The following is an 18,986-nucleotide window of genomic DNA, read 5'->3' on the forward strand; positions in this document are numbered from 1 at the left end:
TGTGATTTGCAAAATGTGTACTGACCTAATTGTTTAAAATAAAGAAAAAATATATGTATGGATCATACATTTAATACTAGAAAAGTTCCGGGTAGTAAATACATTTATTAATCAAGTATCNTACATTTATTAATCAAGTACCAAGTAAAAAAATGGTTACAGACAGAGTACCAGGTAAATGTAGGATAGTAGAAATTTTAATTGTAATATTATATTAATGAAATAAAAAGGTTAAAACATTAACTTTACAATATTATCTTCTGCCGAGTGATTATGTTAATACTCATCTCGTGCATGAGAGGCCTTTCCATGGCTCTAAAATAATCAAACGTTGCAAAAATATTAATTATACAAGTAAACAGTTAAATCCTCCATTAACACCATCATAAAAAATTGATATATCAAAAATTTTATGAATATAAAATACTCAATATTAGTTATTAATACATTGTAACTAGTTGTTTTAATTTCTAATGAGTTATTCTACACATTTAGTTCATTAGTTAAGTGAATAAGTTATTGAGTATTAAAACTAGTACGATAAGTTAATTTAAGTTTAAATTTTTAACTAGTGCCCAGCTTTTCAACAATATAGATTAATTATAAAAACATAATGATATAAATTTTCATTTTAATTTCCTCCATGTCTCCTTACTTATTAATCATTCAATGAACTCTCATCACTTAGGAACGCCACTAGATGACAATACTGTCCTGTATAGTAAACAACAAAACTATGCCCTCAAGATTTTTAAGTCAAGAAACGGATTAAGTTATTACATTATACTGGAAGTACCACCACTTCTGACATTAACCTTCAGCGAGTAGAATTCAAACCAGAGCCGTATTTTTAAAATTTAATTGAGCTACTAAAAAATTACCATAGGCCTTTTTGTAAATATTGATAATTATATTTATTTGATACTAAATGATAAATCCAAAATAATAGTTTTCCCAATTTACACTATTGTTATGAAATTAATTTGATTGTAACATTTGTATACAATACATTTTTTTATAGGCCATTTATTTAATTTTCAGTAATCAAGAACTAAAATACCATTGGATTATTAGGATCCCTTGTGTAAACAATACAAAAATACAATTTTTATATTTTTGATAGAATATTTGAAATTAATAATTTTCTTTCTTTTATTAAGGAAATTTCAAAATTAACACTTCTCTTAAAATAATTGACATACTAGTAGCTCAGATCCTATTACTGTACCATGTATACGGCCCTGACCTAAGATTAACATTTGATCAGTTTTTTAATAAAAAGAAAAGGTAGTGATTTTGTATACTTAATTCTACCAAAAAATTAGTTTCAGACCCAATCAATAAAAATTAATTTATGTCTTTTAAATTTAAATTAGAAATATTATATATTCTAATAAAATAATTAATAGAAAAAAATACAATAATTTTTTTAAATACTAATTAATATATCTATACTTCAATTTTTTTTTAAACCAAAAGATTTTTAATTATTGCTTTATAACAACTAATTTCTGCTGAACATTTTTTTTATTGATCTTATTAAAATCTGAAAAAATAAAAAGAGAAGTAAATTGATGTATAATTCTTTTTTTGGTGTATAAGTATTAATAATTACCTAGATTTTCATAGATACTTTATTAATAATTAATAAATCATTTATTAATATTATAAATTTCATATCCAAATGTTAATTAGTTCTGATGTACCCCAGTCTCATTTAAAAATAATAATTGAGGTTAAACCGTGCTAAGTCTTTGATAGGCAATTTTTAATTTTTATTAGCAACAAATATGTATTGAACATGTTGGAATAATCTATTTTCAAAATAAGACAGCTGAACTAAAGCTTTTTCTGGTTAATAATAACATGTGGCAATAAATACCAATATAAAATAATTAATAGTCTCCATCACACTAACACTTAAAAATCTGATGTATTTTTATGATCTAAGGCTGTTAAGATTTCATAATACTTTATATACATATCCTAGAAATAAAATAAATTATTTATTAAAATAAAAGATTATTATTAATTCAGTACTTGAAATATGACTAAAATTAAATGCTTACCTTAAATTAAATGAGAAATAGAAATATGTTCTTCTAATCGAATGCATTTAAAATTCCATAATGAATTGTTTCATTGATATGTATACACATAAATATGTAAGCATCTTATGAATTAATTTAAATAGAACTTATTAAGTGTCAACGCAGTGATTTCTAATTATGAAAAATACATAACTTTTCAATTAAACACACACTTTTCTAACTGTGTACACAACCATGTGACAAATCATTGATNTAACTGTGTACACAACCATGTGACAAATCATTGTTGACAAGCGACGATCTAATATAGTCATTCATTGTTTGTATAAGTTTGTAACAACTTGTTAACTGATAAAAATCAAAAAATTCTCATTGATTACGTCATAAAGGCTTTTTTTCAACAACCAACATAGAAATATACCTATGCTTTTTCTACAAATATTACTAAAAACTGGTAGCGCTTATCGATTTACGACCCATAACGTTCTCGTCTGTTATGATTTTTTCTTAATAAACCCTAAACTTTAGAGAGCCGTGGAGCGCTTAATATTTAATAAAATAAAATATTTTTTTTACAAAACATTTTTTTTTATTAAACTAAATCTAATGGTATAAAAAAAAAATAGGGTTGTCATTTGAAAATATGAAGTTGACACTATTTTTAAGCACGATGGATGGTGGTAAAAATTTAAATTTTCTTGTGAAACAGCTCATTAAAGATCTATAATGATTAAAAAAAAAAATTGTTTATAACTCTTATATTTTCAGAGATAATTCGTGAGGCATAGTTAGTCAATCACTTTGTATATATATTCCTAATTATTTTGGTTGAGCCGAATACGTATTGCGACAGCGTTTAATATTTTTGTGTTGGATAACTTGTAATTAGTTCTTGCGCGTTATCTGATCATAAATACTACATCGACGAACAGGTTGGCAGATATCAAACACTTCACTTTCCACCCTTTCTAGTTCTCAGATGCACTGAACGCCACTAAACGTATATTACACCGTCCAGTATGGGATAAATAATTTTATTTTATTTTTTTCTGTGATTTCCGACTGACCTTAACCCCTCTGAATGGCGCCTATGTCGGTCTGATGTTTTTGATACGACGGTTGTCGGGGAAATACCATAGTCGGAACTGGTCGCAATATTTCCCGTGTGTAGCGGTAGTTTTTTTTAATTATGTGCGCTGCATATTTTTTTAAATTATTGTATATTTTTTTTGCGCGAGTGTCCACTGCATCTACTATTTTATTTATTTTTTTGTATTCGTTGCGTCGGCCGAACTAGCCACCAGTTTCTGAGCCTATCAGGGCTGGTAATGTATAATTTGTTTAATAATGTTTTGAGCCAATTTTAGCTTTGATGCGAAGCTAAGAAGGTATTAATTTTACTATGATTTTTTTTTTTGTGTCTGTAAACGCTCAATCTTAGCTCTCGCTGAACCGACTTTGATGAACAATACGTCAAAAGATCAATTAAAAAAAAAAAATGATTGTTCGTTTCTCCTGAATTAACAATGGATTTTTACAATTGTAAACAAATTTTATTATACGCTCAATTGAGTAAATTTTTTTAACAACTTTGTTTTGATTGTTTATTTTAGATAAAGTAAATCATTAAAATTAATTAATTTCTGAATATTTCAATTGTAGAATCTTTTAAACACCAAAAGTTACTAGGAAATGATTACTATTATTTCTATTTAAGTATCTATTACGATAAAAATGAAAATAAATATTGAGCTTTTCTGATAAATTTACTATAAATAGTAATTATAAAACTGCCTGACTGCATATTAATCTTAACGATTGACACGGCACATCCCTACGCTCTAGGCTGGCGCTCACTCGTGTCTCTCAGTGATATCAGCCGTCTAGCTATTAATATGACAATCGGTTGTCATCGGGTGTCTCCCCGTCCTTAACATCGTGACAAAGTCGCCACCGAATATGAAGCATTGATATTGCGCTCTGTTCCGTTTCCGACGTTAACCTTGACTGGTTGTTGCGTTACTTTTATTGAACTTTCGTTTTATTTTTCTCGTTTGCGATTCTGTTAGTATTACTCATGTGCATCGAATTAACGAAGGATATATATTTAATGCAACCTATATTGCGAAGTATAATTTAAATATATACATTTTCTTGTACTATCATTGTGCCTATTGTGGTGTTAAATCAACTATATATCTATAAATCAATATATAACTATATATATATATTAGGGTGTCCCTTATTTTGAAAATTTTGGAAACTCTTCGGGCTCACCCACCAAATTTGTGTGTATACATATAAAAAGTGGCTACAAAAAAATTCAGCCCGATCAGATAAGTTTAACCCGTGCCGACTTGGGGTTGAAAATCGGCCAAAAGGGGTACTTTTTTAGTTTTTAGTAATTAACTCGTAAATTAGCGCTCTCACAAAATAAAATATTGAAACTAAATTGTATATCTAATTGTTTTGTATAAATTAAGTCCTTACAGTTTTTCTTTTAAATCCATTAGTTTTCTAGAAAAATGTCAAAATACATAATATTTCGTAAAATTGACGAAATTAGCATATTTACGAATATTTCATCATATATGACGAACCATATGTGATACGACCTAATGATTCATACAAAAATTGTTTAAAATTAAATTTTACGAAATAAAAAAAATAAGTTCCAATTTCATTGAATCGATCGTTTTATTGCTATAGCTGAAATAACTCGATCATATTACGATTTTTACTAAATATATAAATTTTAATGCTTAATTTAAATATATTTCATTTATATTGTAAAGTGATGTAGTTGTTTGAATTAAACGTTAAATTATACTTACTTCTCAATATTGTATAAATAAAAAAAAAATTACTACATAAAATACAAAATGTTAAATTCAAAATAATTCACAAATTATAACAAAAATATGCATTAAAAACTATGTTTTAATGTTTCTTTGATGCAATTAGGATATAATATGCTATGCTCTTGGACATAGTGTAAAAGTAACTCAGCTTTTTCATCGTTTACAGTTAAACTTTCATGAAAATCTTCCATTAGCTTAACCGCTTTCTCTGCAGAGTCATTTACTACTTTAAGTGAACATACAATTTCTTTTCCGTGTAAAAAAAAAATTATCAGTATTCCAATTACTTGGATCCAAATTTAAAAAATTAGTATTGATATCGAATTGTTTAAAAAATTTCATACTGCTTTTTGACAAAAAAGAAGCTACAGTTTTTTCTAAAAAAAAATATCAATCACTCACTAGTCATCAAAAAATAAAGATATCAAAAATTATTATACCTGAAAATGATTTGTCAATATTACTCGATGAAAGAATAAAACGTTTGCTAGGGTTTATTATTGACTCATTATTAAGGAAATTCAACTATTAATTTTTTTATTTCGGTTGAAATGGAATCGTCCATTTCCCAGAAAATATTGCACTCGCGAATAGTCAATGCTGCTTTTGCTCTTATAATAAGATTAACAATTCTTAGGTTATAAAAAATAACTTTTAGAACTTGCCCTATGGATGGAAGTTTTGAAGCTAAAATTTGAGTAATCAAATACCCTATTAAAAATATTTTATTGTCATTTCGTAATACTACCGACATTTTTACGTACACTAAAAGAAAAACACAATAGGAAGCAGTTCAACTTAATACGCGATGTGAGAGACTAAAGTGGTATAATTATGAGTTCACTATATCTATTGCTGAGATTTATAATAAATTTACGATTTCCAGAGTTATTTATAATTTAAAAATAATAACAATACATTAATCCAGTCATACCATAGTATTATCGCCGTACTTGTACGATAAGTGTTGTAATGAACCAGATGATAACTAACAGAATCTAGCATTAATTTTCATATATTTAGTAAAAATCGTAATATGATCGAGTTATTTCAGCTATAGCAATAAAACGATCGATTCAATGAAATTGGTACTTATTATTTTTATTTCGTAAAATTTAATTTTAAACAATTTTTGTATGAAACATTAGGTCGTATCACATATGGTTCGTCATATATGATGAAATATTCGTAAATATGCTAATTTCGTCAATTTTACGAAATATTATGTATTTTGACATTTTTCTAGAAAACTAATGGATTTAAAAGAAAAACTGTAAGGACTTAATTTATACAAAACAATTAGATATACAATTTAGTTTCAATATTTTATTTTGTGAGAGCGCTAATTTACGAGTTAATTACTAAAAACTAAAAAAGTACCCCTTTTGGCCGATTTTCAACCCCAAGTCGGCACGGGTTAAACTTATCTGATCGGGCTGAATTTTTTTGTAGCCACTTTTTATATGTATACACACAAATTTGGTGGGTGAGCCCGAAGAGTTTCCAAAATTTTCAAAATAAGGGACAACCTAATATATATATATATATATTGTGTGGTGCTTAGTGGATTAGTGAATACGTTTCAACAGTACCTATTGGATAACGCGTTAAAATAAAACGCGACAATCTACATCCGAGTGGCTAAAATTACTTTATTAAAAAACGATGAAAGAGTAAATATACATTTTTTTTACAATAACAATATCTTGACATCCAAAACGAATATTGATCAACAAAAAAAATTCAGAAATTTAAAATCTATCAAACTCATAACAATAAATCGGTTGGAATAAGACGGTTGGGGTGGAGTATCAACACTAGAAGCAATCTTAAATAATAAAGTTATAGATATTAATGCTTATGAAATTAAAAAATATTAGGCATTGATCTATCTGATAAGCCAATTTATTTAGAAAGTGAAGACAAAGCAGCCGCCACAAACATTTTGGTTTAGGCTTAATAATTATATCAGAAAACAATAATATAAATTCTGTATTACACTTTACAAACCCTAACAAATCCATTTGTAATGGTTTTGTTTTCAAATTGCCATTGGACACCCTTAGTTTACAATCCAAATACTAAATTAGTTCGCACATTTCGTAGTATTATTAAACGAATTTAAAAATTTAGACATTAGAAAAAACTTTTGAAAAATAGAATAATTAAACGTGATTTTACTATCTCTCCGACTTCTGAACGAGAAGGAAAATTTAAAACGCGCAGCGATAAACAAGACGTAGCAAAAAACATTAACAAAGATTCTCACACGAACACGACTCAAATCTAAGGAAACGTTAAAAGTAATATTTCATTATCTCCTACTGTTACAACATCTGAAAACGTACTAGACTGGGACATTAATCCAACGTTACCTATTGATCAGCAAAATAAACTTAGAGGTTTAGTAATGAAATATAGTACAATTTTTTCTAAACATAAATATGATTTAGCCTCGTGTAAAATTGCTCCACTAGAACTACAGTTATCAAGTAATAAAATAATAAATTTACCTAATTTTAAGCTAAGCCACGTAGAACGTAATGAAATCGAAAAACAGACAGAGGAACTTTTAAAAACTGGTATTGTAGAGGAATCTTCAAGTCCTTGTTCTATCCTGTGTTTTTAGTTGCTAAAAATCAAGGATAATGTAGTAAAAGTCAAGAGGGGTAAAAAAATATAGAATGGTAATAGACTTTCAAAAACTTAATGAAATAATTTATCCTGAAAATTTCCCTTTACCAATAATACAAAATTTATATGATTGTTTAGCAGGAAACTAATACTTTAGTTATGAATGTGTTAAAGCTTTTATGGATTGTCTTGTTAATACTTTTTTTTTGTCAATACTTTATTTCTTTAGATGCTACTTCAGGTTTCCATCAAATAGTATTTTCTGAAAATTCTAGAGCTCTTACAGCTCATTCAACTGAAAACTATCATGTTCATTTTACTCGTTTACCTTTTGGTAAATGCACCCCTATTTTATCAAGCTGCTATCTGTAAAGTCATGGCTGTCTTAAATTATAGACACAATACATGCTATTTAGACGATTGCGTTGCATTTGGCAAATCATTTGAGTCTCATTTACATTCACTAGAATTAACATTTTAACGATTTTTAAAGTATAACTTAAAACTAAAACCATCTAAGTGTATATTTGGCTATCAAGAATTAAAAATATTAGGCAACATTATTGATACGAAGGGAATAAGACCCAATCAACAAGGAATAGAAACTACACAAAAATTTCGACAATCTAAAAGAATTAAACTTCGCAGTTTTTTAGGTCTAACTTATTATTTTAAACGTTATATTCCAAAATTTAGTAGCATTGCAAAACCTTTAACAGATCTCACTAGAGGTAAATTCAATAACAAACGTTCGCCAATCACGTGGGAGAACACACATGAACGTGCTTTTCTTGAACTCAAAAGTAAATTAACTAATCAGACAGTATTAGCTCACTATGATGAAAATACAGAAACTATAATCGTAACTGAAGGTTCGAAATTGGGTTTAGGTGCTATGCTCCAGCAGTGTAATCAAAACAATGAAATTCATCCAGTAGCATTAAATAAACTGACTAAAGCGGAGGGGCGATATAGCGCATTGGATTTAGAGTGTCTAGCAATTTTTCTCGCATTAACTGTTTTTCGTCCTTATGTTCATTGGGACTGATCATAAAAATTTAACTTGATTATTAAATATTAAAACTGATTCATGTATAGTTAATAAACTTAAAGTTAAACAAATAGGTTTTTATTGTTCTATAAAATATAAAGAAGAAATTTTTAACAAAGCTGCAGATTGTCTCAGTAGAATAATAGACGAATCACCAAGGTTTTAATAAAACTTATTTTAAAATAAGATCACGTTATTATTGGCCTAAAATATGTAAAGAAATAAAAGCGTATGTTCTCTTATGTTTAAAATGTCAAAAACGTAAGCCTTTTAAACAGCCCAAACCGCCTAAAATAGGAATGTACCCACTAGAAAAAGGGAAAATTATGCAAAAAATTTATTTGGACTATATTGAGATACTTAGTAATTCAAAATCTAATAAATATATTCTAGTAGCGACTGATAGAATAAGTAAGTTTTGCCTAGCAAAAGCGTATGCAAATGCGCGTAGTATGGTTAAATTTCTTTTAGATTTTATATTACGTTTTGGATGTAATATCATAAGAAGCGACAATGGAACACATTTCACAGGTAAAACGGTTAAACTACTATTAAAATCATTAAATGTTGACCAGAAATTTGGCGTATCCTATCATCCAAATTCTCAGGGTCAAGTGGAGTGTCAAAACCAAACTTCGATTGATATGAACTCTAATTATGTTTATGATATTGAAAAATTGTGGTCAGATTATCTACCATATATGGTATTTGCTTACAACAGTTCTATTCATAAAGTTACAGGTTATTCACCATTCTACTTAGTCCATAGGTTCGATCCCAAAAGCATCTTTAAATTAGAAGATCAAAACATAATCTCAGAGATTTCAAAAATTAAGAGAATAAGAAAATTAGTTCGTGAATTGCTTAAACAAGAAACAGAACAAATGAAACATAAACATTATTTTTCGAACACCACACAATATAATATTGGTGATAAAGTTTTAGTCAAAAACGAGATCTAGTACCAAATTTCGAGATTGTTACAATTCATCATATGAACTTCATATGATGCATAAAAGCTTATCCACCTTTTACATACATTGTAAGAATGCCAAAAAATAAAAGATTAGAAAATTTACTGGTCCATATTGACCGAATAAAACCATTTCACAGCAGGTCAGGAGAATAAAATAACTTAACTTTACAATTTTAATTAAATTTAAATCACATATTTACTATTTTTAGCTTCGATGCGAAGCTGAGAAGGTATTGGTTTTACTATGATGTGTTTTTTTGTGTCTGTTACCACTTTTTCTCAGCTCTCACTGAACCGATTTCTTTCAATGATACATCAAAAGATCACAAATCGTATCTAGTCGAAGATATTACCCCCAAAAATTGAAAAAATTTCCCTCTTTCCCCGTAACCGGAGGAAACCTCCAAAAAAATTACAAATTTAAAAATCGGTAATTTTCGAAATTTTTTCAATTTTATTTACTTAAAATTGCCATAACTTTTTTAAAAATAACGGAATCAATATAATTTTTTTTAATAGATGCATGATATTGTTATATTTCATTTGGTATATTTTTTTTATAAATCTGACCCTTTACCTACCCTCGGGGGTGATTTAAAATGACAACTTTTTCACAAAAAAATAACTTTTTCAACTTGACTTTTGAAAATGTTCCGGAAAGTCTGACACTTATATATATATATCTTAAATTAAAGCTAATGTAATATACTTTATCGTGGAAAAAAAAATTTTCGGACTTTATTTTTCTTCACGGTGAAAATAGCTACCAAATGCTATTTTTGTGTGAAAATTCTCGATTTTATTTTTACTCGTCACATGTTATTATCTCGGTATTCCGTCGTCTAGTCTTGAGACTATACTAACCTGTATAATTTTATTATTATTTTGACTGACCAATAACGCTCGCGTGTAATGCGCTTTACGTATATATATTTATATATTCCTACCGCCGCTGCCGCAATTTATACCTTAGGTATAACGTCCCCCCCACCCACAAAACACAGCTATACCTCGTGCATGATACGTTTACGTACTTAAGTCGCTTTACATGTATATATATTCTAATTACTATTAAAATTTATATTTTAATACGCTTTATTCTAATTAAGAGATAAGGTATTCATTCCGATTACAAAGGATGATTCCCGTACCGTCATTTTTCGACACTACCTCCATATTCCAAAAGTGAGTAATGTACGCACCTGCTGCTTTCCTTGGTAATCCTGCGGTAGCCGTTTCTCAGACTCCTTCCTCGGAATCGAACCCTGATTTCCAGTTACCCGTCACAACCATGATATTGATAGTAACTACTATCATAACATGAAACTAAAAGTGAAAAATAAATATAGTTTAAAAAAACTAAAAAAACACGCTTTTAAAGCACATTGAACTAAAAATTTAAAAATAATTTTTAGTTTGATGTGCTTTAAAAGCGTGTTTTTTTTTAGTTTTTTTAAACTATATTGATTTACATTTTTAACTTTATTATGCTACAACTTATTGAAAAGTGTATGGATCAACATAAATTTTCTATGAGAAAAAATATTTTTAATAAACCCTTTTTTATTCGACATACTTTATCTTAATCAGGATATTAATAAGGAAATAGCAGATCATGTAGCTTTTGGAATAATCCACCAATTTTTTAAAATTAAACACTATCTAAAGATTTGTATCGAAGCGTTTTTTTTTTTTATAGTGATTTTAATCACTGTCAGATATCATTATACTTGATCCAACTATGCCACGTCACCATTATGCCGCGACTCCCCTGTGCTGGGTTTTTTGGTTTTCCTCTACCTATTCTTTCTTCAACATTAATCTACACAACTGTTCTTATAGTTTCCCATTCTTCTCTCCTCATAACACGATCAAATCATCTAAGTCTAACTTACTTTTTCTTACTTTTCAGGAGATCAAAAATAAAATTTATTCTCTAATCACACTCTACATATATATAGGCCAGTCAACAAAAGAAAAATGGCGGAAAAAATTCATAACCATATTTTTTTTTAAAGTTCAATTAAGATATGTATAATGACATAACAAAAGTCCTCATTGATTGAAATTGAGCTTTTTTTTACAGCCTTGCAAAAGTTCAAAAAATAGGAGCTTTTTTAATTTTCTCAAAAAATATTTAACTTACAAAAAGAAGTTTCATACAAAATTTATTTAATAGACAATTTTAAACAAAAAAGGCATCTTTTATTTTTTCATTTAAACAAATATTTTTCAAGTTCTATTATATTTAATATGAGTACTAAATTTTATTTTCCATTTTTTTCATTTTACGGTTATTTTTTATCATGTTATACTTACATTAGACACAATGTTATAAATTCATGTGTGTGTATGTGTGAGTTTATTTATTTATAATATCATTTAAGTGTAGTATATATGAAGATACAACCGATAGAGTAGGTAATTGATTTGACGCTATATTGTTTAAACCCAACCAAACGCTAAATTGTACGTTCCCAAACAATAAGTATATTATGTTAATTGCCACCGGAATTTCTGGTAATCTTCTTTTTCTTTGCCTTAATCCCAACTACTTGGAGTCGGCCACCCTTATCCTAAGCTTCCACTTGACACGATCTCCCACATCATCTACGCTCACATCAGCTGTCCTCAAATCGCATTCAATAACATCCCTCAATCTCTTTTTGGTCTTCCTGTACCTCTTATTTCTTCAACATTCATTTTTATAACTGTTCTTACAACTTCCGATTCTTCTCTTTTCATAACATGACCAAACCATCTAAGTCTTTGTTCTCTCATCTTATCCACAATTGACGCTACACCTAATCTCCCTTTTATATGTTTGTTCGTTATCCTATCTTTTTTTTTCTTATTCTATCTTCTCTAGTCACTCCACTTATCCATCTAAGCATTCTCTTCTCTGCTACACTCATTTTCTGCTCTACTTTCTTATCAACCGCCCAACAATTTGAACCATACATATAGCTGGCCTCACTACAGTATTATAGAATTTACTTTTCAGCCTCATTGGAATTCTTTTATCGCATAAGACACCAGACGCTTCTATCCACTTCAATCACCCGCACTTAATCATGTGTCTTTCATTCTCGTCAATATCACCGCTCTTTTGCACAATTGATCCTAAATACTTGAATCTTTCCACCTCTCCAATCACGTTCTCGCCTATTGTCACTGATCTCCTCATTTCACCTACCTCATGTTCTCTTTTATCAACTCAGCTGGAATTTCTGGTAATGATAAAATTAATTGTCATAAAGTGTATAAAATTGGTCTTGTTCTAATAAACTCAATGGTGGATAATAACTTTCATGATATAAATCTTAAAAGGTCAAATAAAGTTATAACTCTATCTTCAATAACTTCTATTGTCAAAATTATTAATGAAATAATTAAAGTAAACCCATTGCTACTATTTCAACTAATCGCTATTTAAAAAAAAAAACCAGCAGTGTTCCGGCACAGTGTGTATAATATATCTTCAAAAAGAGTACAATCTTCTTAATCTTCAATTTTTATTTCTATTGAATTTATAAGCCGTTGATCTTTGCAATGTTCACATATAATAGAACATTTAAGCTCTGTTTTCCGGAAGACACAATTTTTACCAGCTCCAGCACCTGACTAAGGCCAATACGCTTTTTGACAATTTTTTTTAACATTACCAGAAAATGCGGACTTTTAGTATGTCATTATACATATAATTATTCGACTTACAAAAAAAAAAAAATTTGGTTGAGAATTTTTTTCGCTATTCGCCAAAATTACTCCTTCGTTGACTGGCCTAATACATATAATATCAATTTTAAAATCAAGATAATATATGTTTGTGTGTAGAGAGAGAGAGGAGGATGATGGGATGGATGTTGAATATTTCAATTTATAGCTAGTAATAAAATTACAGTTACAAATATATATTCATTAGTAATAAGATTTTCTTTAATTTTTTAATATTATTATATTAATCATTACTACTTATTGAAATTTGTAATACATAAAAAAAGCACATATATATATTTTTATTATATAATTCATATATTATTAATAATTATGGAATATTTCTTATATTTTCGTAATATTTATTTAGTAAATAAATAACATTTTTAGTATTCCTAAAAAAGCTCATAACAAAGACACATATTGACATACAATCATAGAGTATTGGACATCATAGATATTCAGCATTGGACATGAACTAATGTAATAGAACTTAATTATAGCAAAAAGTTTCTTAACCAATTATGCCCTAAAAATAATATAAAATTTTTTTTTAAACTGTTTAAGTAAAATATCAAGTGAGAAGATGGATTTATTGGTGTTATCAATTAACTACGTTTATTTGTAAATGAGGCTAAACGCTTAATTCTATATGTTGTATAAATATGTGTAAATTACACTTTTTGTTATTTAAGCGTACAACATACTTCAGAGGGTCGGACTGTTGTTGTCATGCGACGACAACGCGAATACACCGCAGAGGATGGGCGGCAATGGCGTATGCGTCGGTAATTATTATTATAGTACCAATATACGGATAGTTCAAAATTGGAATTTAGTGGAAGTCAGACGACTAGGAGCTGCAGACGAGCAATAACATATACGTCGGTAGTTATTATACAGTATAACTGTGCCCCTGGAATTATTTGCAAGTTCTCGTCAGTAGCGGACAGTCCGTGTTTTAGGCCATAGCTATTTAAGTGTTGGATATAAATATTTTCATGGGAAGAATTTTTCCAACTTTTAATATCAACCCAATATGTATATTAAAAGTAAAGAGATTGCTCTTTCAAAAAAAAAAAAGTTTTAGTAGAGTGGTTCTTTTAATAGTCACATTTTGCCATTCAATTTGACACTTTTGTAATGTTTAAGGGATAAACATTTCACTTATACGTAAATACTAGATATAATATACTAATATAAGATAAAATACTTAATGATTGATAAATTGAAAAAAACACGAATCTAAAAAAAATTACAATTTTATTTTAATATTTTTGATTAATTACAGTAAGTGTTTTATAATAAATAAATTACTTATTGATTAAAAAAATTTAGTAATTTAATTTTAATTCTCAGTTATTGTTCATATGTAGGTAAATTTATCGGGATACTGTTCTAAAATAAATTCTATTTTGTAATAGGCTTAATATGCAAAAAGCCATTTATGATTATTATGGTTATAAATTTAAAATGTTTTGGAATGATAAAAAGTTAATAATTTTTTCTTTAAATATTTTCCTTTTTTTATTATAGTGTTCATATATTGCAATTATTTGTAGAAATATTTATTTGGGGAAAGCATTGTATAATTGTTTTAATAATAACATTTTGTTTTTCTTGAAAAATTAAAAAAAATGAACTTATCTAGTTGTTTTACCAATTGTTTCAATTACTCTCTAATAATTTTAATTGAGAGTAATTATTAACTTACGATGAATACTTTAATTAATACCTTTTATAAGGGTTTTTAAAAGTCGTCTACATATGTAGTCAACTTTCAATGAGCTTTCTAAAACATAGAAAAAATTTTCTTTAACGAGAAAGTATTTCATATGATTGAAGAATTTTATTTGTAAGAAAAAAATTTCTATTTGTATAGTCGCAGACTATATGAAAATATATGACCTTTTTCACATAGTCTGTGGGTACTGTTAGAATTTTAAATTAGAATATTCTGTGATATTACTATGGTATGAATATCAACCAATGAGGTTCCAACACGGAGTTCGATAAAGATGAAATAGTTGCGTTTGTAACAACTGCACTAATTTATATTTTGAGTAATTTTGATTTGCCATTTTCATAAAAAGTAAAATTAAAAACAAAAGCTTTAAGTAGCAAATCATTGTATAAAATATCTTAATTAAATAGTTAATACAATTTTATAACAACAATCACTTGAATTTTGACTACAGTTTTTTTTTTGAGAATCCAAACGCAGCTATTAAAGTTATCAGTAGTGTTTTTATCAAATTAAAAGATCACAACACTAAAACGAACACGATATATTATTACTCGACAACTGTTCGTTAAATTTTAATAAATAGCTTATATTTCAATCACTATGGCATTTTGTTTCATCAGTAAAAATTAATTGAATTGATACTAGTTGAACACAACAAAATAGAAGAATAGACATGGAGACGTGGCGTAGAGTACAAGTAAAAATATACTCTACTTGTTTGTTTTTCTTGGCTTTGGACTCTGTTGCTTTGAGTAAGTTACAGAATTAATTATATTTATAGTAACTTTTTCCTATTCAATGTAATTTACAGGCTCAGATGTAGAAAACCATTTAGAAATGGGGCGTAATTTTTTAGCCCGTGGTCAACTACAAGATGCTCTTTCCCATTATCATGCTGCTGTTGGTAAGCATAATATTTAATTTTTATTGACATCTTAATGTGTTCATACATATTATAACTTGCTATAATTTTTTGTTGCATCAAGTAAAATAATTTCTTAAAAAACTAGAAAATATAGGACCTTTGTTATAATGCGACTTTTTCTTTTACTAAATTAAATAATAAACAACTTTTATGTATACATATTTTAAATTCATAAATTAATTCTATTCTATTAAAGTTTAATAGAAATCTATGAAGTTGATAATATTAAAAGTTAATAAATTCTTAAACAAAAATTTTGTCTTTTACCAATAATATTTATTTATGTACAATTTAGTTCTTTATTTCATGTTATTAATATTCAATTCAATTATTACTAGTTATTTTATATTATACATAAATATTAATGTTACTTAAAGTTGGTAATATATGTTTGATTTATTTTTATTGAGTAATATTTTTTTTTATAGAGGGTGATCCTGGAAACTATTTAACATATTTCAAAAGAGGAACTGTCTATCTAGCTTTAGGAAAAGCCAAATTTGCATTATTAGATTTTGGAAAAGTGCTCGATCTCAAACCAGATTTTACATCAGTAAATATAGATATGAATATTTATTTAAATAAAATAGTTTTAATTAATAATAATTCTTATATTAGGCTCGATTTCAACGGGGTGTTGTTTATATGAAACAAGCATCATTTGAAGAAGCTAAAAAGGATTTATATAATGTTGTAAGTAAAATTTAAGTAATTTTTTATGACCACAAATTTGTTAAATATTTTTTTCAAACCTCTTTTAGTATATAAACAATGGTGATTTTTCTGCGGAAGCAAATGAATTATATTCTAAACTGGATGGTCTTGCTTATGATGTAGATTTAGGATTATATTACCAAGATCAAAATGACCATGCTAGTGCAGTACAAATTTATGATCGATTGATAGAGCATTGTCCATGGGCCCCTTCTTTGCGTGAAAACCGTTCTCAATCTCATTTGAAAATAGGTAACATTCAACATGCCATAATGGATCTACGAACTGCTACAAAGCTTCAATCTGATGATACTGATGGTTATTATAAATTATCAAAGCTTCATTATAGTATAGGACAAGTATCTGAATCACTTAGGTAAATCAATGATTCAAAATATTTTTTTTACTTAATGATTTTAAATTTTCCATGTTTTCCCATAGAGAAATTAGAGAATGCTTAAAATTAGATCCAGATCATAAACTATGCCATAGTCATTATAAACAAGTTAAAAAAGTTGATAAATTGCTTATTGACAGTCAATCAGCATTTAATATTAAAGATTACTCCAGTTGTATTACATTTTCTAAAAAAGTAACATAAACAAAAAAGTCTATTTGATTTCTAAATCTTTTGTAAAAGTGATAAGTTTTACTTTCATTGATTGTTTTTTAATTTAGATTTTAGATGCAGAGAAAAATGAAAACAATGTAAGGTTTTTAGCAAATGAAAAATTGTGTCAGTGTTATCAACATACAGATGAATTGTCACTATCATTAAATTATTGTAGTGATGCATTAGAAATAAGTCAAACACCAGATTTGTATTGTGATCGAGCTGATGCTTATATAGAAAATTCTATGTTTGATGAAGGTATGAAAAATTTTATATTTTAATTCTATTGTTACGGTGTGCATCCTTTTTGCAAAATGTTCAATACATATTTTTAAACACATAAAATTATGACAAATAAAAAAAACAAATTATTTTAGCCTTAGTTTATGTTAATAAAATAATAAAGGTAAATTATTGAATACCTGAGTCTAGATCCTATCAAATCTTTAATTTTATTCAATGTTAAAATTTCCTGTGTATATTATAATATACATAATTAATTTTTTTTTTTTATTTAAATTTTTACTTGTGATAATTTTTTTTTATTATATTATTTTATATTGATATATTAACATTTAAACTTTAATTACAGCTATTAGAGATTATGAACATGCACTTGGAATTGATCAAGATCACAGACGAGCTAATGAAGGCCTACAAAAAGCAAAAAAACTTCAAAAACAAGCTGAGCGTAAAGATTACTACAAAATATTAAATGTTAAGAGAACTGCAACCAAACAAGAAATTGTCAAAGCATACCGGTATTTTTAAATTTAATAAATTAGTTATACAATAAATTATAATCATTATTTTTTTACAGAAAAGCAGCACAGCAATGGCATCCAGATAACTTCCAAGGTGAAGCAAAAAAGAACGCTGAGAAAAAATTCATTGAAATAGCAGCTGCTAAAGAAGTTTTAACAGATCCTGGTTAATTTTTATTATCAAAATTATAATTAAAATCTACAATATTTAATTTATTTATAAATTTTTATTTTATAGAAAAACGAGCTCAGTTTGACCGCGGTATTGATCCATTAGATCCAGAATCAGGACGCCACCCTGACGGCTTTAATCCTTTCCAACAGTTCCACCAGTTTCATGGAAGTCCATTTACTTTTAAATTTAATTTCAACTAATTCGTATAACGCATTGATGCACGGTGCCATAAACGGTTTAGTTTTTGTCCTATTAATAGGGCACAAAAGGCTGTGTATGCTATGATTTGTAAATAATATAATGTAAACGTAAATAACAATAAATTATATGAATGTATATAGTTATGTTAAGAATAATTGTTATTTATAATTTGGTAACCTATAATCATTTGACCAATGTGGGTTTACATCAACTGTATGGTTAATATCTTCCAGTTCTATACAAACATTTTATACCATAAATTGTTATACTCAATTTAATTAAAATGATATTTATTTATTGTTAGGCATTAATGTGTACTATATAACATTTGTATTAAATATTTTCGACCATATTATGTGATAAAGATGTGCAATTAGTTTGATGTCATTTAGTTCTGGAAGAAAATATAATTGTTATTATAAATTTGTCTAATTTTTGTCACAGTTTTTTCTAATACTTGATGTTAGCATAGATTTTATAATACTTAAAATATTTAAAACTAAAATTTATTATAAATAAAAATTTTATCAGTTTTTTTATTGATGATTTATTAGGTG

The 18,986-nt window shown here is 27.3% G+C and overlaps 1 protein-coding gene and 1 long non-coding RNA gene across 4 annotated transcripts in view; one reads left to right on the top strand and one right to left on the bottom strand.

Moving 5' to 3' along the window:
* LOC126905801 (dnaJ homolog subfamily C member 3) overlaps window positions 1-18,572 on the top strand; it is a 19,350-nt gene extending 778 nt beyond the window's left edge. Inside the window, exons 1-10 of one of the 3 annotated variants that reach the window (XM_050685872.1) lie at window positions 15,559-15,789; window positions 15,849-15,941; window positions 16,391-16,515; window positions 16,581-16,655; window positions 16,724-17,052; window positions 17,118-17,268; window positions 17,355-17,547; window positions 17,882-18,050; window positions 18,110-18,219; window positions 18,292-18,572. In XM_050685872.1, the coding sequence (XP_050541829.1) occupies window positions 15,711-15,789; window positions 15,849-15,941; window positions 16,391-16,515; window positions 16,581-16,655; window positions 16,724-17,052; window positions 17,118-17,268; window positions 17,355-17,547; window positions 17,882-18,050; window positions 18,110-18,219; window positions 18,292-18,428 (1,461 nt within the window). In that variant the 5' untranslated portion in view covers window positions 15,559-15,710 and the 3' untranslated portion in view covers window positions 18,429-18,572. Of the gene's footprint in view, window positions 1-15,558; window positions 15,790-15,848; window positions 15,942-16,390; window positions 16,516-16,580; window positions 16,656-16,723; window positions 17,053-17,117; window positions 17,269-17,354; window positions 17,548-17,881; window positions 18,051-18,109; window positions 18,220-18,291 lie in introns of those variants that run through there. The other 2 variants (XM_050685873.1, XM_050685874.1) reach the window with 2 other exon arrangements.
* On the bottom strand, window positions 128-2,295 carry LOC126905802 (uncharacterized). Its single transcript, XR_007704108.1, has 3 exons — window positions 2,070-2,295; window positions 1,616-1,986; window positions 128-1,546 (listed from the first exon to the last, which is right to left on the bottom strand). It is a non-coding gene; the product is annotated as an uncharacterized LOC126905802 (long non-coding RNA).
* Window positions 18,573-18,986: the final 414 nt, after the last annotated feature.

This window comes from Daktulosphaira vitifoliae, unplaced genomic scaffold (genome assembly GCF_025091365.1).
Source record: "Daktulosphaira vitifoliae isolate Bord-2020 unplaced genomic scaffold, ASM2509136v1 Scaffold_4, whole genome shotgun sequence".
Taxonomy (NCBI): Eukaryota; Metazoa; Arthropoda; class Insecta; order Hemiptera; family Phylloxeridae; genus Daktulosphaira; species Daktulosphaira vitifoliae.